The sequence below is a fragment of the Bombus vosnesenskii genome, unplaced genomic scaffold (genome assembly GCF_011952255.1).
Source record: "Bombus vosnesenskii isolate JDL3184/JDL3185 unplaced genomic scaffold, Bvos_JDL3184-5_v1.1 scf7180000014758, whole genome shotgun sequence".
In the NCBI taxonomy this organism is placed as follows: Eukaryota; Metazoa; Arthropoda; class Insecta; order Hymenoptera; family Apidae; genus Bombus; species Bombus vosnesenskii.
In genome coordinates, this window is record NW_022883626.1 from 72,454 (window position 1) to 96,575 (window position 24,122).

Sequence of the window (24,122 nt, forward strand, 5' to 3'; positions counted from 1 at the left end):
TTTAGTACAATGTTTGGTGGTTTCTGTTTTTGCAGTGTGAATGTAATGTGTTTGCATTTATCGGGGTTTGTTTTAATTTCTTTTGCTTGAAACCACTTTTCTATTTTTGTGATATGTTCTTATAGTAATGTAACTGCTGTTGCAGGGTTAGTGTGCCTGACTAGTACAGCTGTGTCATCCGCGAATGTCAGTATTTTGCTATTGTTAGTTGTTGGTATGTTGGTCGTGTATAGTGTGTATAGTATTGGTCCTAAGACGCTTCCTTGCGGAATCCCTGCCTTGGTGTCCTTGACTTCGGAGTATGTGTCCTTGATTTTTATTACGAAGGTTCTGCTGCTTAAGTAGAATCTTATTAATTGGTATGTTTGCTCCGGGAATTTTTTCCTGATTTTTTGTAGTAGGCTTTCGTGGTTTACTTTGTCAAATGCTTTTTCAAATGCAAATAAAGGGGGCAATACAGTATTGTTTGTTTTCTAATGCTAGTATTATTTCGTTAATGAGCCTGTGCATTTGCTCTATAGTGGAGTGTTTGTTTCTGAATCCAAATTGGTGATCCGGTATTAATTTTTCCTTCTCTATTATTGGTTTTATGCGGTTATAAATTACTTTCTCTAGTAATTTTGAGAACACAGGAAGTAATGATATTGGTCTGTATGATGTAGTTTGATGGGTCTTTGCCTGGTTTAGGTAACATTATGATGTGTGCTAGTTTCCATAGTTTAGGAAAGTATTGGATTCTTAGTATTGCATTGAATAATATTGTCATTAGTCTTATTGCTCTTGGCGGAAGGTTTTTCAAGATTTTACCATTGATTAGGTCGAATCCTGGTGCTTTATTGTTTTTTGTTTTCTCGACTATATTTCTAATTTCTTGTGCCGTTGTTTTAAGTATGGTGTAGTGTTTGTCAGTTGAAGTACTAGTGGTTTGCGCATCCTCGTCCGTACGGCATTTGGGGTTGCTGTTGTTGATATTATGTGGTGTAAATGTGTTGTAAAGGTGGTTGGAAAATTCTTCAGCTTGCTTTTCGTTGCTTCTTGCCCATGTGTTGTTTGCTTTTCTGATTGCTGGGACTAGTTTTATTGGTTTCTTTATTTCTTTGTGGCTTTCCATAGGGGGTAGTTGGAATTCTTGTGTGCAGAGAGTGACTCTATGAATTTTGTGAATTCGTTGTTGTTGTGTTCTTTTATTTTGTTTTTTATTTCCTTTGCAAGTTTGTTTAGGTATTTTTTGTTTTCCCGTATTCTATGTTTTTCGCTTTTCTTTTTTCTCTAATTTTTTCAAGTATGTCCGGTGGAATTATTTTTGTTTGTCTGTTGGTTGGTTCAGGTATAGTGGTTGTCCATGCTGCTTCTTGGATAGTTTCTGTCAGTGCTGTGACTGCCTGTTCGATGTGTTCAGGTGTTTTCAGTGGAATGTTGCAGCTGATTTTGCTCTCAATTATTTCTTTAAATGTTTGCCATTTGGTGGTTTTATTGCATAGCGTCTCTGAGTTGCTGTAAAGTATTGGTTTGTTTCTGTATGTAATGATTATGGGCGTATAGTCGGAGGTAAGCTCGAGGCTGGGTGCTATGTTTAGTTTATTTGCGTGTAGTCCCTTTGTAGCTACAAAATCTAGTAGGTCAGGTATTTTGCTCAGGTCTGTCGGCCAGTATGTCGGTCTTCCTGTGGATAATATATTGAGGTTATTATTTCTAATGTATTTTTCCAAGGTTTTACCTCGAGGTGTGGTGATTCCTGATCCCCATAGTGTGTGCTTTGAGTTGTTGTCTCCAGCTGCGATATACTTGTCACCTAAGTGTTGAAACTACTCTTCCCACATTTGCGATGTAATTTTGTGTCGCGGTGGTACATATACTGCTGACAACTGTAAATGGTTGCTGCTAGTTTGTACATTAACGGTGGTTGCTTGTATATATTCCTTAATAACTTGACTGTGTAAGTACTGTTTAATGTCGTTTCTTATTATTACTGCGGTCCCTCTGTGTGCTTTTCCTGAGGGATGCTTGCTATCATATATGGTGTAGTACGGTATTTTTGTGTAACTTTTTGTAGTGAAGTGTGTTTCCGATACGAGTAGTATGTCGATATTATTGTTATACAGGAATGTTTTAGTTTCTAGGACCCTTTGTCGTAGGCCGTTAGAGTTCCAGGCTGCTACTTTAAGCATGTCCATTTTTATTTTTTGCTTAGCATGTTTGTAAGTAATTGTAGCATGACTGTGATTTGTTGTGTTTGCTGTCTGAGGACCGAGTTTTGTTCGCTTATCATTTTTGTTAGCATTTCAGTGTTTTTGATGGATTGCTTTAGTAGTTCTTTGATTTGTGTAGCGCCACTGATGTTATTGTTCTGTTTTTGGTTGTCTAAGGGTGTTACGACCGTTCGCTGAGAGACGCGGTCGCGAGGAAAACGCGTCAGCGAGAGGCGTAAATTCTCGCTAGGATTCGGTTAATCGACGCCGCGAAGTAGTCGTTCCCCTGTTTCGCTTAAGATAACAGAGATGGTTAAATGAATACGACACAGTCTAGTAAGTTATATTTCACCGTTTATTCCAACAACTTATAACGAAGGCAGTTACGCTGGTGCGTATGTACGAGATGAATGAGTGGCTGATCTACGGGTGTGTATACCCGGTCAAGGGATGTTGACTGTTCGAAGGATGTAAAATCAGTACTGTTCGGAGACGATGCTGTGGCGGAGGAAAGCTAAGGATGGGTGTGTCTAGCGCACGGGACCATCGGATTTGTTGGTGACGATTTTAGTTAAGAGAGTGAGGGAAATAGGCTTCGTTGTTAATTGGTTAAACGAAGGGTCTTAACCGCCCTCAAGAGAAAGTGGTTAGTGGGAGGAAAGTTGCATCATACGTGAGAAAAACTAACTTTCCCTTGTCAAGCCGTGGTAGACAATGGTCTTTAGAAATGCTTCGGAAACAGATGTTTGTTTGGTTTGAAGGACCTCGACTAGGAAATTCCGGAGATTTATGGAGGGTACTTGAGGATATTGAGGGTACGCAGTAAGTATCCGAAGACATCTGGTTGCCATCTTGCCCGCCGTGTGTGGCCTGGTCTAGGTAGAGTGTTACGCAACGTAACAAAGGGTGTTGATTGTTTGGTTACTTAAACCGATATACGAAACCTGCTCCTATCGCCCAATCAGTCTTTTACCTACCCTGTCCAAACTATTCGAGAAGATGCTCACGAACCGACTCCTTCCAATCCTGGAGAACTTGAAAACACTCCCAGATCACCAATTCGGCTTCCGAAAACATCATTCTACAGTAGAGCAAATCCACCGCCTAACGCATACGATCAGCCAAACACTCGAAAAGAAAAAATATTGCTCAGCGGTCTTCCTAGACATCCAACAGGCATTCGATAAAGTATGGCATGAAGGGCTACTATACAAACTTAAAAAGATCCTACCCCACCCCTACTACTCCATCCTAAAATCTTACCTAACCAATAGACAATTCATGGTTAAATACCTAGACGCCACTTCCGCAACATTCCCAATAGAAGCCGGCATACCCCAAGGTAGTGTCCTCGGACCCCTACTGTACTCCATCTACACTGCCGACCTACCCATATCAAATGATATAACAATAGCGACATTTGCAGACGACACAGCGCTATTAGCTTCCCACGCTGACCCGGTAATAGCCTCATCCACTCTCCAGCGAAGTCTCGACTCCATGGAAAAGTGGTTTCACAAATGGGGCTTCAAAGTCAACGAAAAGAAATCCACACATGTAACCTTCACGCTCCGAAAACAAACCTGCCCCCAGGTCACCATCAACAATGCAACAGTTCCTAGCAGGGACACAGTCCGATACCTGGGCATGACCCTGGACAGGAGACTAACGTGGAAGACACACATCTCAGATAAAAGGAAGCAACTAAAGGACAAACTAAAAAAACTCTATTGGCTCACGGGCCGACGCTCCAAACTAAATATACAGAATAAAATTACCCTCTACAAGACCGTAATAAAACCTGTCTGGACCTACGGAATCCAACTATGGGGAACAGCAAGCAACTCCAACATAGAAATACTCCAACGCTTTCAATCGAAAACGCTAAGATCCCTAATTGACGCACCTTGGTATGTAACTAATGAAACGATACACCGCGACCTCAAGATACCCACCGTCAAAGAGGAAATAGCAAAATATAGCAACAGATACAGCAAAAGAATCAACAAACACCAAAACCCCCTAATCACTGGACTACTCCACACGACGGACCAAACTCGCAGGCTGAAGAGGCACTACCCGCTAGATCTAAACGTCAGATTCACTTAATTATCCAAATTAAGCATATGCACTTACTTATAATACTTATAAATTATATCTAGCTATAATAGTATTAACTCATTGTAAATAAATAGCCATGTCACTGCGCCACGCCAGAAAAATAACTGAAAATTCTCAACGCGAGAATTGATTGTAATTTCAACAAATAAATAAAAATAAAAAAAATAAATTGTTTGGTTACTTGCGCGTAGCTTCGGCTACCGATGGTGTTGGTATTATTGTGGTTGATATTCATTACGTGCTGTACATTTGTTGATGTCTCAGTTTCTGCGCTGTCTTGTAGTTTGTGATAGTTATTGTATGTCCTATTTCGACACGGCGGAGACACTTTACGTTGAAGTTGTTTTCTGACTATACAGCCTTTGTAGCTGGCTGGGTGGTTTTCACTGCAGTTGTAACATTTTACATCGTTTGTTTTTCCCGTGTATGAGCAGTTCATTGTTAGACGCATTTCTGCGCATTTGACACACGCGGGGTTTCTGTTGGAGTAATTTTTTGTATGTCCGTATTGTTGACACCGCATACATGCGGTATGTCTTTTTTGTGCCTGAGTGGCTCGACTGTAATTATTGTGTTTACAACATTTTTAATTTCAGAAATTTGCTTGTTATTGTTTTTAGGTTCAAGTTCTATTAGAAATAGCGGTAATGGTTGTTTAGTATCATATCTGGGTATGTTATTTATTGCCCTCACACAATCCTTGTTGCCCATCAACAGGCTAGTGTGTAGAATATGCGAATGGAAATTCAGGAGCAACAGTGGGAGAAGCATATTGTTGTTTAGAAGCTTTATAGGAGTTATTTTGTTATATGGAGCGGAGATGTCGACTAAAATCGAGAAAATAGAACAAATAAAAGTACATAAGATGGATACTAGAATTGGATTGCAATACATCTGCATATATTATCCTAGAAGAAGTGAAGGTACAGGACATCTTCGGAAAAATATGAAGAAAAAACTGGGGAAAAACAAGAACAAAATAATAACATAATGTTGAAAATAAATAAAAGAAAAAGAATATAGCAAGTTGAGAGAATGAAAGAGGAACTACAGAAAACCATAAAACAAGGGCAATAGTAGTAAGCTAGTATACTACTAGCAGTTGAAAAAATAGTAAACAGAAATTCAAGCAAAGATACAGAGCAATACGTATTAAATACGTTTTTGATCATGAAATACAATGCAAGAAATTAAAGAGTAATACGAAGGTTCAGATGCGGTGACATAAAGAGAGATAAATATTAAAAAATGGTCGGAGAAAACAAATACAGGTTATGCACTGAAGAGGAAGAGACGATGGAAAATTTAATAGGGAATTGACAAGAACTACAAAGGACAGTTGCTAATACTGAAAGGCTTGAGAAAAGGAAAGGAATGGATGAGAGGAGTTATCAACAAAAGCAGGCAATATGAAAATAGTACAATTGTATTTTCGACCAATCGCGGGGAGACGCAATCGCGAGGAGAGACGTCAACGGGAGTCGTAAATTCCCGTTACGATTATAATAATCGACACCACGAGTTTATCGATCCCCTGATTTCGGTTAAGATAATAGTTAGTAGTAATAAAAAGATTCAGTTAGTATAACACTGTGATTCACAGAATTATAAATTATATATTTCCAACACTTAAGTTACACTGTTGAGTAGATATAAATCGTAGATGACACTTTGTCGCACGAAGATAAGATAGATATGCACAATAGAGCAAGGCTCTTATAGTTAAATTTAGTATGTTAGTGGACGTAGCACTCGAGGATACTTAATAGAGGAGGTGAATGTTCGACAATACCGAGAACCGATTTAGATAGTTGATGTGAGTTACACTCCTCTAGCGTTGTGCTTAGACTTAAACGTTAGGCGTTAAATTTTTGTACTTTAGTAGTTGACTTTTCTAGCGGTGCAGAAGAAATAGATGACTTTTCTAGCGGTGTAGAAGAAGTGAAGTACTTTTTTTTTTTTTTTTTAAGCTGTTTATTTAAAACCCAATATACAATTTTGAATACATTATAGTGTTCACAATAAACGGTGAATTTATATAATGGTATCTTAGGCAGAGGTACCGATACGCAACGGTACTACGTAGCCATGCTGTAATATGTTGTTGACGCTTTACATTTTTCGTGTTGGATATATCTTTTGGTTTAAGCCGCTGGAGGAGCGGAGCTTCTATGTGATTTTGTTCTTACTTGTTGTTTTTGTCCTGGAAACTGGGTCGCAAAACAGGACGCTTCGGTAGTATATTTTTGGGTGCTGTGGAAGAAGTGAAGTACAGTGACGATGCTGTGTCGGAGGAAAGCTAGCGATGGGTGTGTCTGCCAACGCCCTGGCCGCGCTGAGTGCACTCGTTTCCGTCAGATCACGAAAGTTAAGCAGCGCCGGGCACGGATAGTACTTGGATGGGTGATCGCCTGGGTCTTCGTGTGGCGTTGGCGAAACGCGCTGGGCCCCCCCTCCCCCCCCCCCCCCCTGGGGTTCGGGCTTGGGCGCTTGGCGGCTCAGCGCCTTGGGGCCGCCAAGCAGTCCAGTAGGGGAACCGCGTGGCACGGCGGCTCCGGCGACGAGGCGCGGTGTGACAATGGTCACACACCGCTCCATCAGCAGTGGTATTAGGTGCGCGGGAGATGCCCCGTTGCCACGCTCACAGCGGTTCCCGGGCCTCTCTCGATCGCAGCCGGGACGGTTATCGTGAAGGTTTTAGTCGGTTGGAGTCCGACACTACCACGCCGCTTTCCCCAGAAGTGGCCTGGCGTCCGTGCGGATTTCCTCCACGTACAATATTAAAACAAAAGCGATGGGTGTGTTTAGCGCACGGGACCATCGGATTTGTTCATGACATTTTTGGTCAGGAAAGTGAGGGCAGTATACATTGCTTCTGATTGGATAAACGAAGGTTGGTGGACTAGGAAGGGTCTTAGCCGCCCTCGATAGAAAGTTGCTAGTAGGAAGCATCGTACGTGAGAAAAACTAACTTTCCCTTGTCAAGCCGTAGTAGACAATAGTGTTTAGAAAATAATTTGGAAAAACGATATTTGTTCGGTTTGAAGGACCTTAGCTAGCAAATTACTGGGATTTATGATGGGTCCTTAAGACTATTGAGGGTATGCAGTAAGGATGAGCGGACATCTGGTTTCCGTCTGGCCCGCGCTGTATGGCCTGGTCTAGGTAGAGGGTCGCCCGACGTAACAACAATTATACAACAAACTCCGCGCAAAACGAAGTTTTAAGTGAGTAAAATCTTAAAGATAAGTGTTAAATCTATTAATAACAATAATTCGTTGGTTACAACATAATTTATAGGATACTTATTAATTTTAGTTTAGTTTAGTTTATACTAGTTATTAAAAATAACTTGTAAGCCCCCCTCCCTCCTTTCAAAGGCCGAAAAACATATGAGATTATGTTAGTTATAGAAAATTGAATGGGAGCCATAACCATAAAAAAACCTTATATTTATACTATGTATAGAGTGTTAAGAAGTGTTTTGTTGCGGCTATTCCAGGTGCATTCTACACCTTTGAATCGGGAATGAACCATTCTCATAAAAATTGGTAAAAAAGTGTCTTCATTGTTGAAAATGATTTTAATTACGTAAGTTTTACATTTCCAATGAAGCATGTGATCAGTCTTTTGATCAAATTTTTGTAAAAGGAAATCTGATCGACCTTCATTCGTTTTCGCTGTTGAATCCTATGTTTTGCGCAATGCCGACAAGGTCAACGTTCTTTTCTTCTTTCTTCTAATATTTTAGAACATTCTTCTTCAAAAACCAAAGTTACTAACTCAATCCCGATGATCACTAATTTCACTTGTGGACATTTTTCAGATTAAAACTTATTAAAAATTATGTAAGCTCAATTATAGCACAAGAAAAACTGGTAAATTAGGAAATTAAATATTAAAGAATTTATTAGAGATGTCGCTTATATGAAAATGTGTCAGTTTTATTCTGAGAATTATAAAACTTATATACGCTTAAAAATTTCTGTGGTATAAAACATTATCTTTTGTTTACTGAATATTATCATTATTAAATTATTGCTTGTTTATTTCATAATATATATTTTGATAGATTAACCTTTTATTTATTTAATTTTAGATAAAGCTATTTAAGCAGTGAATCCCTCTCAAAATATAGTTCAGGCATTAAATGTAAATCAATAAAAGCAATTATCATATTTATGAAAACAACAATAATGGCAATGAAAAAGTTGGCAGTATAAGCATTTTTGAGAGTTTCCATCAGGATGGTCGTTTTCCACAATTTTTATGTTTTATTTATTTAAATCATGCCTATTTTTAACTTTAGTTAAAAATAACCAATTAATGCTAAACATTACTTTGAGTCCCTATTACAACTAAAATATGTAGTTGAACTTGGAACAATATTTTTGTAAATATTTCGTTATCGATAACAATTAGATATAGAATATACAGAGTGTTCAGCTAAAGATGTAAAAAAAATTTAAGGAGTGAATCTTGAAGCGAAATTAAGATAAAAATCAAGAATAAAAAATTACGTTTTCGGCTTTATCTTTTAGTTATTGACAATTAAAAATTAACCGATATATCCCTGTGCGCGAGCAAACATTCTTACGCGAGGCTGCCTAAGCAGCAGAGCGCACAGTGATCCTCAATCCGAACGACGTATGAGCGGCAGCTTAAATCCTACAAGCCGTAGAGAAAATAACCATGGTATTCGTAGAAGTAAACAACCCCGCGCGACGTTTTGCACAAGAACTGGTAGTTGATCATTAAACTTGCTTATTCGTGGAAATTTGACATTTTGTAGGAACTATTGAAAACCCGCTCTGATCGCCGGAGTGCGTGAGAATTGAAAAGATTTCCGAGACATTTAAACGCAGAAGTGTATTTCAGAACTAACGGCAAAGTCTTCTTCATGAAACTAACGAACCGAGAATAACGAATCTTCTTAATTTTCTTCCTAGAGATTTTAACGAACGAGAAATAATGAAATAATGAAATGAAAGATGAATAGAGTATCATTATCTCTATTGAAATATTTATAGCATGTTACACATGCACAGGACGAGAACCTTCTTGTCTCCCATATTGATTTTTCATAACTAGTCATGACTTAATTTTCAGACGGCTTCCCCTAGGCTTCAATATATGAGTGTCGAAATCTGTTTATATAAACATATCCATATCACGCATAGCAGAGAGGAAATGAAAATATTCACGCCGGTAGTTCTAATTATTTCACAGTACAAGCGCTGCACCACGCAACCAAATGAGGGAATGAACGTTAACATATATAAGAACTTATAAAATTGTTCGGTTACAATTTAGAACATAGAAGCTATGTATTTAAGCTTAAAGTTAGGTATCTGCCCTGTTTGGTTGCTCAGTAGCTTAAGCAAGAACCTATTGAGTTCTACAAGAATCTATTTAATTGTACGGTTCTATAGATAAATTAATATTTACTTTTGTAGATATTAATTTATAATTAATTAATATCTATTTATAATTAATTAATTAATTTTCCGAGATAGACAAGTGTGAGAATGACAAAATCGCGCAATTATGAAACTAATTGTAAGTTGATTAAGAACAAAATTAATTTTTTACTATATTTTTTGTAGGGAAGGAAAGATCAAATGTTATTCGCCATCTATGAACTGTTGCTAGAAGCAGAAAAGAAATGAGAGTGTCACGTTCGCAGTTTTAGTTGTTTCACATTACAAGTGCCGCACCATACACCCTAGAGGTAAAAGGAATACACGTTAGCATGTACAACAACCTAGAAAATTAGGGATCTGCTTTATTGATTACACGTTAGCATATACAAAAACCTACGTATTTAAATTCGAAGTTAGAGATCTGCCATGTTTGGTTGCACACTAGCATAGACAAGAACCTAGAGTTCCATACTACAAGAATTTATTTAATTGTACGGTTCTGCAGAAAAATTCATATTTACTTCTCTATCAGAGATAGACGAGTATGAAAATAACAAAATCACACAATAATAAAACTAGTTATATGTTGTCTAAAAAAGCGAAATTAATTGTTTACTATACTTTTTTTACACATAAAAGAGAATATTACCTTTCAAACGATAATGGGTCAATGAAATGATGCCATAATTTCAATATATTTTTTATACACGATAATATTTTAGATTTAACATTATACTTACTTTCGTCACGTTAATGTTTTCGTTGTAGTAAAACCTAAATATCAATTGTTAAATAGTAAATCGGTGATCAATGAATAATATTTCTGACGAAATGTATGGATCTCTGGTATCTGATTTACATGTTCATTTACAAAAACCATAAAAATAGAAAAACTAACTATAGGTAAGGTGTAAGAACATGAAGATGTAACGACTAATTTGTATAACCACGTAACGAGCCACGTTTTTTATCCATCGTACTTTCATTAATGATACAAATTTGTTAATTCTATGAATTTTGATCTTGTTAAAATTGGAAGAATTATATTAAGATGAACATTTCACATTGTATTGCAAAAGGTGACATTCCTCATTTCGTATCCAGCGAAAGAATGAAAAAAAACCAAGAGAAAAATTATGAAAGATGAAACAAAAATACGAAATCTCTTAACGAAAATTTGAAAAGTAGTCAATTAGAACTCCCTACCAAAAAGTTATTTTTAAAAATATAGAAAATTATGCCAATATTTGGAAAATTTCATTTCAGAAGCAAATTGAAAACTTTTACGAGAATTTAATATATATATATATGTTTTACACAAAGATGTACATATGTAAGTTTGCTCTACCAGTGCTGCGTGCCATGTGCATATTTCTCCTGCACTATTCACCAGTATGAACTAGAATCGCGAGACTGCACATTTCTCCTTTCGTTCTATAGTTGTTTCTCTCATTAAGAGTACCGGAGACGAAATTAGCGAACAATGCAGACATTGATCACCAGAGGCCCTTATTCGCAATGTCTATCTTTCAACATTTTTAACACTGATCTGAAAATATTCCCATACATCTCTGCTAAAAACACAATCATATAAACAGGTCTTAACGCCCATACAGCGAAAGCATAGAAAATATGAAAAATTGACATAGAAAATGAGAAGGTTCACAATCTGTGTATATGTGATATGCCCTAAATGTCTCAGACAGAGACAGAAACATTCTCCTCATTTCTGTCTGTTCCGCGAGAGCGAGAACCTTGTTGTCTTACATGTTGATTTCTTGTGATCAAATTTTTAGACGATTTTTCCTAGCGACCCTCGAGTTGAGACCTGTTTATATCTGAGTTATGTTATTATAGGATTATATACTGGTGATCGTAGCTACAACCACTCTCTACAGGCACTCTAAATATAAGCAATGATAATAACGAAGCTAAACTTCAACCACGTATGTAAGTATGCATGTACGTCACGATACTTGCATTAAGTTCGGTTAATAATAACAATTCATTAGATGTATGTGCTTAATAATATAATATATGTTTTATGAATGATTTTTATAAATTAAAATAACTTGCCAAATATAATGTAAAAATTTATTACTTCCTGTGGAATACTTTTTGTAAAAAACAGAATAACGGTATTATAAAACATATTTCAGATTTAATGAAAAAAGCGCAAATTAGTTTTATAATTACATTTATGAATTTATTTTTTTTCATTTACATTTGATTTTCATTATACAAACTACATAATTAGATACTACAGTTTAACTAATTAATGTTTAATAGTGTGTGATTAGGTTAAATTATATTTCATACCTTGACCCGAATAAGAAATTTAACTATGCCTCCAAAAAAAGGTGGAAATACTACAAAAACAAATAAAATTAAAGCTGTAGATGGTAATAGCGGCAAAGAAGAAAAGAAAGGAGGAAATGCTGTGAAGGTATGCGTTTTATATTCGTGTCAAATTATAAAACCATTTTTGAATATACATATTAAAGATATATAAAATGCATTGTTTAATTTTACTTCTTTTTTAATTATTTGATTTTACAGGTTAGACACATACTCTGTGAAAAACAATCAAAAATTCTGGAAGCATTGGAAAAGTTGAAAGCAGGGGGAAAATTTAATGAAATTGCTGCTACATATAGTGAAGATAAAGCAAGATCTGGGGTAATGTAATTTGCTACCTTTATTATTATTAAATGATAAATTTAGTATTAAATGATAAACTTTAATTCATTATATGTTCGTATAATGTATAATTATAATGTATTGCATCTTACATATAGGATACTTCATTTGTAGTTATTTTTGAGTAGTTGCAATTTTAGAGGCAAGAAATTCCTTACTTTCTTACTTTTTCTTGCATTTATTATGTTACTAGAATAAACAGGATGTCATAAAATATGTTTGATATACACTCAATTCTAGATATTAAAATATTGGAAAATGTTCATTTGAAAATGATTTGTTATGAGTATCATCTGTATCTGAATCTGTAAAAATTAGCGAAAGAAGTAGCTGTAAAATTAACTTTGACCTTAAATTCCAAAGTTAACATTTTTTTCATTGCATTGTATTAAAAAAACAAAATTGGCCATTATATATTCTATTATAATAATTATATATAGGGTTTGTTATAATATTATACAATTTTATTGTATATTATAATATTATATAATATACTCTATCTACAAAAAAACTTGGTTAAATGACTTATTTCTGAAAACACTTAATTTTTTACTCAAATCTTTTTAATATGAATGTCAATTTCATGGGTATATGAGGGAATTTATTTCACTTTCATACTTTGATATTTGACTATCAAATGCTGATGAATTTGTCGAATTATATACATGTGACAATAAATGCTATTTTTCCTGCATTTGATTGCAAAATGTAAACATACCAAAAATGTCAGTTTAAAAACTGAGAGCATCTATAACATTTTTTTCCATGGAAATGATTGAATTACGAATCATATTTTCTTTGAGACTTTTGATCCTTGCAATGAATATAATGCATTCTAGTCATTTGCTGGAAGATTATTTGTTGAGGTTGATTGATAGAGGAACGAGTGGATGAATTTGTAATAGAAAAATATATTGAGATAAGTATAGGTATAGTGTATGCTGATCCAGATCCTCACTCTTATAGTGTTGCAATACAATAGAAAGTATGATAGGGAGCACGTTCACATATTTATAGCAAAGGATATTATCAAAAAGTTAACCTTGCTATGTAGCTCTAGCTGAAAGCTACAAGAAACAGCAATAGAAATCTATTTATAGCTCGTTTGTTTCTAGACCTTGTAACCCAAAACAAAATTTTTATTCAAGGGCACAATAATATGGACCTCTCCTTATTTTGAATTTTTTCACTAAACTCTATTCTCTTCGTACAGCAGTCTCCAGATCACAGATGTACAAAAGGAAAAGTGTACAGTTTTTCTTGAAGTAATTACTTTAACATTATTAAACATTATTTATGACAAAAATTATAAACTTTAGAGGTATTATAGTAATGTACTTGTGGAAAAGAGACCTCCGATTTTGATGGGATTCATTTTAATCACTTCACTTATATGTAGTAACAATGGGAAAAATAAAAAAAAAAATCAGTGATAAAATAAAAAGATGCCTAAAAAAGAGAAGAAATGAAAGACAGCCTTGATATAAAGTGAAAACCACTCATATTCTTACTTTTACCATGCATTGCTATTAGAAGAGAAGACTATATAAATCACATTGGAAATCCAAATAAAATAGAAGATTCTTTTATTGATTTCTTAGTACTAATGGTTGCTCTATACCATTACACATATTGCCCTTTAATACAAGCCTTAAGTACAATGTGTTTTTAAAAACATTATTAAATTCTTAAGCTTTCTCTCCATTTTCCTCCTTTTGAATTTTTTTATTTTTTGTGTGATCATCCAGGTTAGATCACTCATTCTTTTATTTTTCCCATAACATGTATATATGTAAATAAAATAATTAAAATAAATCTCATCCATTATATTATTATCAATTATCATCATCAATTATATATTACAAATTATCCATTATATTAATATTATGAGTATTATACTCGTACTTCTATCATTACCTATACTTTTCGATATACATCACAAACAAAAAAGTAGATTTAAAAAAAAAATTTATCTGGCCCAGAGATATAGAATCACGCTGTGGTGGAACTATATTTAGGGACTGTTAGCAGTGTTGTTCAAAATATCGATGCATACATTACCACAAATTTTCTGTATAAATCGTTCTATCCTTGGCATTATACATTTTTTTTTAGAATTTTCTTCAAAATGAAATCCAGAAATAATGAATTTGGGAAAATCACTTCACAAGTCCACACATTCCAATTTATTTGTCTTTAAGCATACTGTTCAGAAAATTTCTTTAAAGAACTATTCTGTAATTATGTGCTTTTTCTGCTAAAAATATATATTTTGGACAATACACAATAGCAGCACATTCAATGTACTATATATTATCAATAAAAAACATTAGCAAATACAAACAATACAAAATGTAGTTTTCTGATTTCTAATCTTGTGTAAACTAGAAAATCATTTTATCATATGTGTGGATTTGTCTTGATATGTGCTTTTAAATTGTATAAAAATATGTGTACCTAAAATTTATATGCGTGTAAAAAATTTGTGTTCTTTCAATGAAAGAAATGTTTTTCATATACTTAGCATTTATGAGAAAAATTCTACTAACAATTGTGTGAACTTTCTTTATATATATTTATATTATTTCTGAAAATAAAAAAAGACATTTTCAATTTATAATTTTGAAAATAAATTTTTAAAAAAGGGTGACCTTGGGTGGATGCCTAGAGGATCAATGGTTGGGCCCTTTCAAGAAGCTGCATTTGCATTACCAATCTCTTCTATTAGTTCTCCAATCTACACAGATCCACCAGTCAAATCAAAATTTGGTTATCATATTATAATGGTAGAAGGTAAAAAATGAATAATTTATAAATATGCATAATACTATATATTTAATGTATAAATATACATTCAACTTAAGCAATTACAAATAATTTGTATTTTCATAAAAAAGTTCATGAGTGCGTGTTTGTGAAATAAATGTTTAATGTTTGTGCAATATACTATATATTATTCTTTCTAACTTATAATAATATATAGGCTACAGATTTTTATGCAAATTACCTGGAAATAATTTTTGAGAATATTATGAAGAAAATAAAACCGTGATTGACAATTCTTTTATGTACCAAATAATATGAAAAGCACTGTGCTTTGAATATTTTATATATTCTGTCATATTGTGTGCATTCTGTACAAATTTGGAGTTTCAAATTTCCCGTCAATACATAAAAATCCGCAGTTTAGTAGTGTCATACTACAACAATAAAATACATAACACTTTATATATGGAACAAAAGAGGCAACTGTATTTCTTTATTTTAATAAATAGGTAATATGTATATGTATATAAATTTTATATTTATAAATATATTTAATAGTTTTAAAAAATAGTGCAACAAACAAGATTGAAATGCCATACATTTTTTACATTATTCTGTATATTAAGCAAAATGTTATTCATATAGGATATTAATTTTAAATTGAACATTTAAATTATTTCCATTATTAATAAAAATGAGAAAAAATAACTAATTGTAGGGATTTAAATGGTTTCAAGGTATGCATCCAGTGCTGCTAGAAAAACGACTTATAGAAATCATCTTGATAGCTTTTTCCAGATAGATACTTTCTAAAGTAGATCTACATATTTTTTTTATACACCAATGCTTTGTCAATGTGCTTTTTTATTTTTTACAAAAAAGTATTAAGATAATTATGTCTGAAACTGATTAATTTCGAAAATATTTTAACTTCAATTTTGTTGAGTTTACATATAATACATAAGAAAGATATGAACACAGGAATAATGTTTTGCATCTTCCTTTATCTTCCATATTATAAGCTTAACAGAATTAAAGTTAAAATATCCTTTAAACTAATAACTTTTAGATACAATTATCTCAGTATTTTTTTGTACAGAATAAAAAAGCACATGGATCAATGCACAACAAAACATGTTGTCTTACTTAAAAAAATGTCAATGACTTTAGAAAAACTGCCAAGATGATTTCATAAGACTTTTTTATCACCACTAAATGTGTGCCTTGAAACCATTTAAATTCTGTGTAGTTATTTTTTTATCATTATTAATAACAGAAATAGTTTAAATAATTAATTTAAAATTAACATCCTGTATATTGTACTTCTTATTTTAAATTATATTATAATATATACTTTCCTTGAGATATATGAGAAACAGATATAAAAGATAGAAATTCATATAAAAAGTATTGAATAATTATAATTATATAATTTATTATAAAACTATAAATTATACCTTACATATTTTAAGTACGAATATTAGGATTGGTGAAGTGAACATATCTCAGTAAAGAATCATTATCTTCACACACCCATGGTTTCTTATGATGACAAGCAACATCGTGCCAATTTACTCCATCATTATAAAACTGATTTAATACTGCTAAACAATTTTCTGGTGCACCTCCTTGTTGTATAGCTTCACGATTATCAGGTTGTGGTTTTCCAATACTAAAATAAATCATGCTATTTATTAATTACTAATTTGATATATTATGATAATTTATTTAAATTGTTCTTTTACAAGACCAATAAATTTATTTTTCACTATATTCGATATAGAAAATACAAAATAATTCGTAATATGGTTCAAAGCGAGTGTAGTTCTCTAAGAAAAATGAATTAAAATAAAATGCATTAAAGGTTTTCTATATCAAATTTCCTTGGAGAAGACCACATTATAAATTCCAGCTTTTCTTTCAAAATCCGTCTTGCTTTTACATCAATGAGACAAGAGTGATGCAGTGATGAAATTTTTCTGATTAGAATAAAACACGATATTATTATAAAACTATTCTATTTATTTTGCTTAAATATTTTAAAGTTCTATTTTGCTTTCTTTTTTGCTGTCTCCCTTCATATTAGTCACTGTCGTACCGGTAAGATATAAAACGGGTTCAACTTTGGTTTAAGGGGCATGGAAATTATTGATTTTTTCTTATCATTTAATAGCTTTCGACGCATAGAATCAAAAAATACAAGCCTTAACTTTTGAAATGTATCGGTTCAAGAATTATGCATATGTAAAACATCATTTTTTGCTTTCACATGTAGTATAACACCATATTGCTTCTACCTATCATCTGATTGGTCTTCTGTACTCCATGGTTGATCATACTTCGCACTCCGCACAGATGAGCATTAAACTGAACTTTGTTAAATTTAGTTATATTAGCTTAACCTAGCCTCACGTCGGTCGAATAACCTAAAGAATATTTTAAAAATAATGGTAACGTAAGGGTAACCAATACTCACGATTTAAAATCCCTTCGCAAAATGGTCGCCATTTATGTGCATTTGCGTACAGCTATTGATTCTATTGGACGAATCATGGATAGAAATCAACGCGGCGTCAAAGTAACGTGTAAAATACGTCAAAAACATTCAACTTTACCTACCTTTTGAACTACTAGATTCCTAAAGTTAAGACTTACATTTATGGATTCTACGCGTCAAAAACTATTAAATGGCAGAGAAAAATCAATAATTTTCATATCCCTTAAATCGAAGCATAAATAATGCATATCTTAAATAATACATACATATGAAGATTACGTATTTTTATTTTTAATATCTTTTGAAGTGAATATCCTTAATCTTTTGATGTTCCTGATTTTTACCTATTACTAATCACTAAGCGGTATTATTAATATAACCATTAATATTTGATGAACTTTTAAAGAAAATAAATAATTATATTTACCCTCCACTTTCGGACCAATCATTATTAGCGCGATCATTAGCAGGCGCAAGCTTTTGTAATTCTGCAGTCCAGAACCAACCATTAATATGAAGAGGTTGAAGATCAGGTCTATCGCATCCTTTGAAATCACAAAGCCGACCAGATGTCCAAATATATTTCACATTGTCTAGAAATCATATTTTTTTTTACTCATACTTCATTGCTTTTACCGAAAAATATATTAAATATTAAGTATTTCAGTACTTTGCACAATGCGACTTTTAATAAACTCATTTTCGGCAGAAGTCTCCAGGGAAACAAGGTCCATACATCGTTGCCTACAGAAATTTCTACCTGCTAACCAATCAAGTTCTTGTCCATTTGTTCTTGGATCAGCCCATGAATAGTAATAACCTTTGCCATTGAAACGTTCATGAATAACCCCTAAAACATATAATGTAATGGATTTCTTATATGCATTGATGTAAAATTACTAATATTACATTTTTGTGATCAAAATATTACAATCTAATTTAGAATATTACACGTCAGCTTTTATACAGTCAAAACAATTTGCAGTTTTTGGAAAATTCACGTAAATACATTTACTATTAAATATTTACTTTATAATATTTTATATTTTTTAAAATAATTATCATTTTAAGAAAAATGATTTTTGAATTCAGTTGATTGAAATATCGAACACGTATCTAAAATCAATTGTTAATTGGTATTTTACTTTAAAACTTGTACACATGCTTATATACCATAAATATAAAATAGTAATTAAACTACTTTCATACAAATTTTGTACATTGCTGAATACTTGTTGAAATACGTAAAAATCTAAGTATAGTAAGAATATATAGTTTTATTTCAAAAGAATAACATTAATATTGCAATTTTTGCAAATAAAAATTTGAAAATTGTTTCTTGGTTATATTACATAGTTTTCGTAATAAATATCGAAAATATTTTTGATTTTCAAGAAAGTAAAAAGATAATTGTGTTTGTACATACATCTAAATTAACATATCTACTGTACATACATATATGATTATCCCACGTAACTGGGACAGGCTATACCTACTTCAGTGACAGTAGAAGATATAAAACATTATTGAGTAAAATTAAATAGATCCAAATAATACATTATCTACTGGTGTGTATATTCATTCTGGAAGTGATGACATTTCAAAAATTTTTACACCACCCGTATTTTTGTAGATTTATTTATAAATTTCATATATTAATTAATGTGTTTTTAACTCTTTGCACAAATGTATTAAAATAGTTCTATAATATAATAATCTGAAAATGCTTAACTTTAAAAGATATTTGTAAATATTTTAACTTTATCAAATTGAACGAATGAAGGACAAGGAAAACATAAACATAAATATATCCATTGCATTGCAATTAAAGTTAACATATTTTTAAACTAATTAATTAGAAGTAAAGGTGATTTTTTTAACTAATTAATTAAAAATTGAGGTGATTTTTTAAATTAATTAATTAAAAATGAAGGTGATATTATTAAATAGTTAATTATTTAACTAATTTTAATAATTAATTAAAAATAGAGGCCACTTTCAAAGTGGGCACCTATTTCAGATCATACATCATCCGAAACCGCTTAATTTCCCTTAATGAAATTCTTTTCTATCTTTTACCGTTTCCAGGATATAGTTTGTCCCAGTTATGTGAGACACTTCGCGTACCTTTTATAATTGAAATAAAATGTATAATACCAAATGATTGACTTTTAATAATGTATGAAATATGTTTACCAAGCTAATCAAATACTTTGAAATTCATAAGTTCCATTCTTGTTCATTGTTTCCTTTGAAGAGAAAGTTACACCAGTGACACTCACGATTTTAAATATGTATTTCAGTCACGACTTAAATGTTGGATTGGTATGTTAATTATACAAGCTACTTTCTCAAATGACAGAAAGAAAGTTCGGTTGTACGTAGTATAATGAGAATGCATTCCAGAGACAATACAATAGACAGAAAAGTCTAAGACAATAAAAAATAAAATTAATTAGATAACATTCAATAGGAAATAAAGATATACAAATCATATGTATAATTCTGCAAATAAAAATTTATAATGCTATTAGAATTTCTTCTATGCGCATGGAAAAGTCATCTTAGTTTTTATATTTAAAAGATTTAAAAATACATGTATATTTTGTAGATAAGCAATTTTTATGAACAAATTCTTATATTGCAAGACATGTTTTTATTTAGTATTAATTGGTATAATTTGTTTCTTAATATATATTTTCCAAATATATCGTAAAATGATATTTTGTATTTACAAATAAATAAATACGAATGTCTATATTGAAAAGTGTAAATTATAGTACTGGTTGATAAAGTCTTTGTAATTTGTGTAATTTCATTCTTCTTTTACTAAAAATCTTAAAGAATATATATAATATATATCTATATAAATATTTAGTGTTTTTAATTCGATTAGCACATGATTTGCTGTGTCAATATATTAAACAAAAGATATGATAATATGAAAAGATCAAAAGTGGAAAATGAGAAGTAATAAATTTCTAAAATTGCGTAAATTCGAAATCTTCAAATAGGAAAAAATATTTATCAAAAGAATTACATCTATAAAATTATAATTAATTTTATAAAACATAAAAACGAGATAAATAATTACAAATAAACATTCTTTTATTGTTAACTTTAAACATAAATTTTAATCAAAAGTAGACATGTATATATATATATATATATATATATATACATGTCTACTTTTGATATATATATATATATATATATATATATATATATATATATACATATATATATTTTGCAATATAAAAAATTAATTGCTTCCTGTCATTTTATAGATGTATTAACTATCGAAAATTGGATTTTTATCATTCTATTATTAATACGATATCTATAATAATACGAATTCAGGAAAAACACAAAATGTAAGACTCAGTATTGTTAATATTGACAGGAAAAATAAATATAATAAAAAGCATTTATAAAAAAATCAATCTATTACTTACTTTGTGAACAAAGCGCAGCGATTGGTGCTTCTAAAATTCTTCTAGTAGATTGAAACTGAGCCGTAGATAAAACAATCAATGTTCCAAGTATAACAAATCGCATCATTTTTATAGCTGAAATTTTAAGATATAAATATCAGTTTTATAAATGAGAACATAAGTATCAAAATCATATAATTTATTTTAACATCTTACTTAATATATTACATTCATTTGCATTTTTAATAAATTTCGTAAATACTTTTATGCTACGTATACATTATATATACGGTACATTAAATTAATTTGGATATCATATTAAAAGATCAAACTAATTTAAGAATTTTTCCCGATGATACCAAAATTATAAATAGTTTTCAATGATAGTTTTAATATTATAATATAATAATCATAATTTAATTACTATATCATAATTTTGTATCTTCCAATAAATAAATTTATCGACATATGAACATTACAAAAATTTGTTGGAAAGAAAATATATTTTAATTTTTTAATTAACTATGAAAAATTTATAGAATTTTATAATGCATTCATGTTACGTTCATATAATGATATGAGATGCTTAGAACCGCTATCATAGTATATATTATTTTAATGTAATTCTATAATTTCCATTATGACAAATTATTTTGATTGATTACTTTAATATAAACCTATGTATATAATTTCCTTTATTTGTTACTAACTATAAAAACATTAATAAAGACACAATCCGCTTTATAAAACATCAGTGATGTTACAAAATATATCCAATCTTTTTCAATAAAAATACTAATGATGTTAGACAAGGGTACAGATGAGGATAATATTGGTCTCTTTAAATCAGTATCATTAGATGCAAAAATATTCTTTAGAAATATTAGTATTAGCAAGAATATTTAATGTTTAGTTAAGTTTGATAAAATAAAATATTATGTTACTTTAAACAGGTCAGTTCTATCAAAATGTTAATTAATGTTAATTAAATAATAATTTAATGATAAATTTGATAAATTAATATTATCACATAATTCATATTCATAAACATTTTTATTTTACAGTATAAAACCAAAAGTATAAAACCAGCACAAATTTAATCAAACTTAATTAATTAATTAATTATTTTTATTATTAATGTGAATTGCTCTGTTAAAATCAGATTATTCTTATAGTCATACATATTTTCTACATATATACCTCGGTATCTCTGAATAAAAATAAAAATATGGAAATCATTATTAATGTACTGAATCATATAATCAAAAACACTGTGAATAATAAAGACTGCAAACTATTTATAAGTAAAAATTTATGTATTTTATGTAAAGTATTTAAATAAAAGTATTTACAATCAGTTAATCAGCTAAATATTTTTTGAAGATTTCTTTCCATGAAAAGTCAACGATGCTTACCTATAGACGTTCTCCGAAGAACTGCGATGCTTTCTTCAGAAGCACCCCTATATATATATATATATATATATATATATATAATGGGGACATGGCGTCAATACTTTTGCGATTGCACAAGTATTTTTGGAGAAGTGCTAACACGATTTGGAACATATTATACTTTCTTCTGTATATAAAGTACATATTCCAAAACAATAGATTATATTATCTATTAATATTATAAATCTATTAATTGAAGTATTATATTGAAGTATTAATTCAAAATATGAAGTACTTTAATATAAAATATAATATGTAACAATCTATCAATAAGATGATTCGATATTTTATTAACAAATAATACTATTTATTATTTATTAATAATATTATTGTAAACTATTAATTAATTTGGAGCAATGAATAAATATTCTTGTCCCCCCTTCTAGCACATCACGCACACTCACACACATACTGTATAAGAATTACGAATATAAATATTAATAATGCAAAATATAATACGGATAAAATTATACATATCTTTGGTAATAACCAAATCAAACATGCTTTGACATAAGATTTATAATTAAAATCATGCTGATAAACACTTCATTTATTGTGTATCTTTTGGTATGCAAACAAAAACGAATTGTAAATATATATTATTTATTAGTTTTTAATCATGATGAATTAAATATGTGTGTATAATATTAAGTTACATAAGAATATTTTGAACATAAACATTTCCTAAATATTCTTCTTATATTCAATGTTTGACAATGAAACAATATAATTGTTATTAGGTAACATACTTGTAGAATTTTCCTTTGTAAATTAATGATATATTTTTTTCTTAATGATTCTTTCTTTCCCAATAAATAAATTTCGATAAAAAATTTATTATTGCAAATGTTGATAGATTAGTTAATAATTATGTATAATTAAATTTCAAAATATTTGGTCAAATATCAATAAGGAAGACTTCCATTTCTTTTTAGTTACAATTTTCAAAATACCTTTATCTTCATAATAACGAACATTACAGGTACCGTTAGAAAATAATTTTAAGAGGTAATGTAGGTGACCTGAAAACCCAAAAAGCATGCTATACCGATTGACCGAATGCGACTTTGATTGTGAATATGAAGAATTATTTAAGAATAAAGTAAAATGTATTATTTAATGCATTATTTAAATATTTCTTTAAATTGTAGAAATAAAGTTGTTATTCATGAAATAATTTTGATTCAGTAAGTTTAACAGATCTATGCTATATATTATCTATTATATGTACTACCACATTTAAAGATAAAATCATTAAATGAGAAAATCATTGTGTTATATTATAAAGATATACACAAGTAAAAAAATATTAAATATAAACATAAAAATTTTTAATTTTAAATTGTCATGATGTAAACCAGAATGTTCACGAAACGTCGGGAAAAATCGCAACGTGTTAATAATACGATTGAAATTTGAAGAATTGCCATAAATATTAAAAATCATTTAAGTCGTCTTACAAAAATTATAATGAAAGATATATAAGTAATACATTATATATATAATATATATTATATATGCATATATATATATATATA

General features: G+C 30.6%; 2 protein-coding genes and 1 pseudogene across 2 annotated transcripts; 2 read left to right on the forward strand and 1 right to left on the reverse strand.

Annotated features, from left to right (window-relative positions):
- Window positions 1–6,627: 6,627 nt before the first annotated feature.
- On the forward strand, window positions 6,628–6,745 carry LOC117240534 (annotated as a pseudogene).
- A 4,789-nt stretch (window positions 6,746–11,534) lies between these two features.
- LOC117240530 (peptidyl-prolyl cis-trans isomerase NIMA-interacting 4) lies at window positions 11,535–15,296 on the forward strand. The gene is made up of 4 exons (XM_033506550.1): window positions 11,535–11,683; window positions 12,023–12,179; window positions 12,293–12,412; window positions 15,079–15,296. Exons 2-4 carry the CDS (start codon window positions 12,078–12,080, stop codon window positions 15,235–15,237), a joined length of 381 nt encoding a protein of 126 aa, XP_033362441.1. The 5' UTR covers window positions 11,535–11,683; window positions 12,023–12,077; the 3' UTR covers window positions 15,238–15,296.
- A 1,313-nt stretch (window positions 15,297–16,609) lies between these two features.
- On the reverse strand, window positions 16,610–22,640 carry LOC117240529. The gene is made up of 5 exons (XM_033506549.1): window positions 22,546–22,640; window positions 21,152–21,265; window positions 18,367–18,546; window positions 18,124–18,289; window positions 16,610–16,871 (listed from the first exon to the last, which is right to left on the reverse strand). Exons 2-5 carry the CDS (start codon window positions 21,255–21,257, stop codon window positions 16,667–16,669), a joined length of 657 nt encoding a protein of 218 aa, XP_033362440.1. The 5' UTR covers window positions 21,258–21,265; window positions 22,546–22,640; the 3' UTR covers window positions 16,610–16,666.
- Window positions 22,641–24,122: the final 1,482 nt, after the last annotated feature.

Bases quoted from the DNA above. Each gene is read 5' to 3' on its own strand.
- LOC117240530 (XM_033506550.1), top strand. From the start codon at position 12,078: ATGCCTCCAAAAAAAGGTGGAAATACTACAAAAACAAATAAAATTAAA. The intron at 12,180-12,292 runs GTATGCGTTTTA...TTGATTTTACAG, and splicing joins AAGGAGGAAATGCTGTGAAG to GTTAGACACATACTCTGTGA. The intron at 12,413-15,078 runs GTAATGTAATTT...TTTTTAAAAAAG, and splicing joins AAGATAAAGCAAGATCTGGG to GGTGACCTTGGGTGGATGCC.
- LOC117240529 (XM_033506549.1), bottom strand. From the start codon at position 21,257: ATGATGCGATTTGTTATACTTGGAACATTGATTGTTTTATCTACGGCT. The intron at 18,290-18,366 runs GTACTGAAATAC...TATGATTTCTAG, and splicing joins TAAAAGTCGCATTGTGCAAA to ACAATGTGAAATATATTTGG. The intron at 16,872-18,123 runs GTAAATATAATT...GATTTATTTTAG, and splicing joins GATTGGTCCGAAAGTGGAGG to TATTGGAAAACCACAACCTG.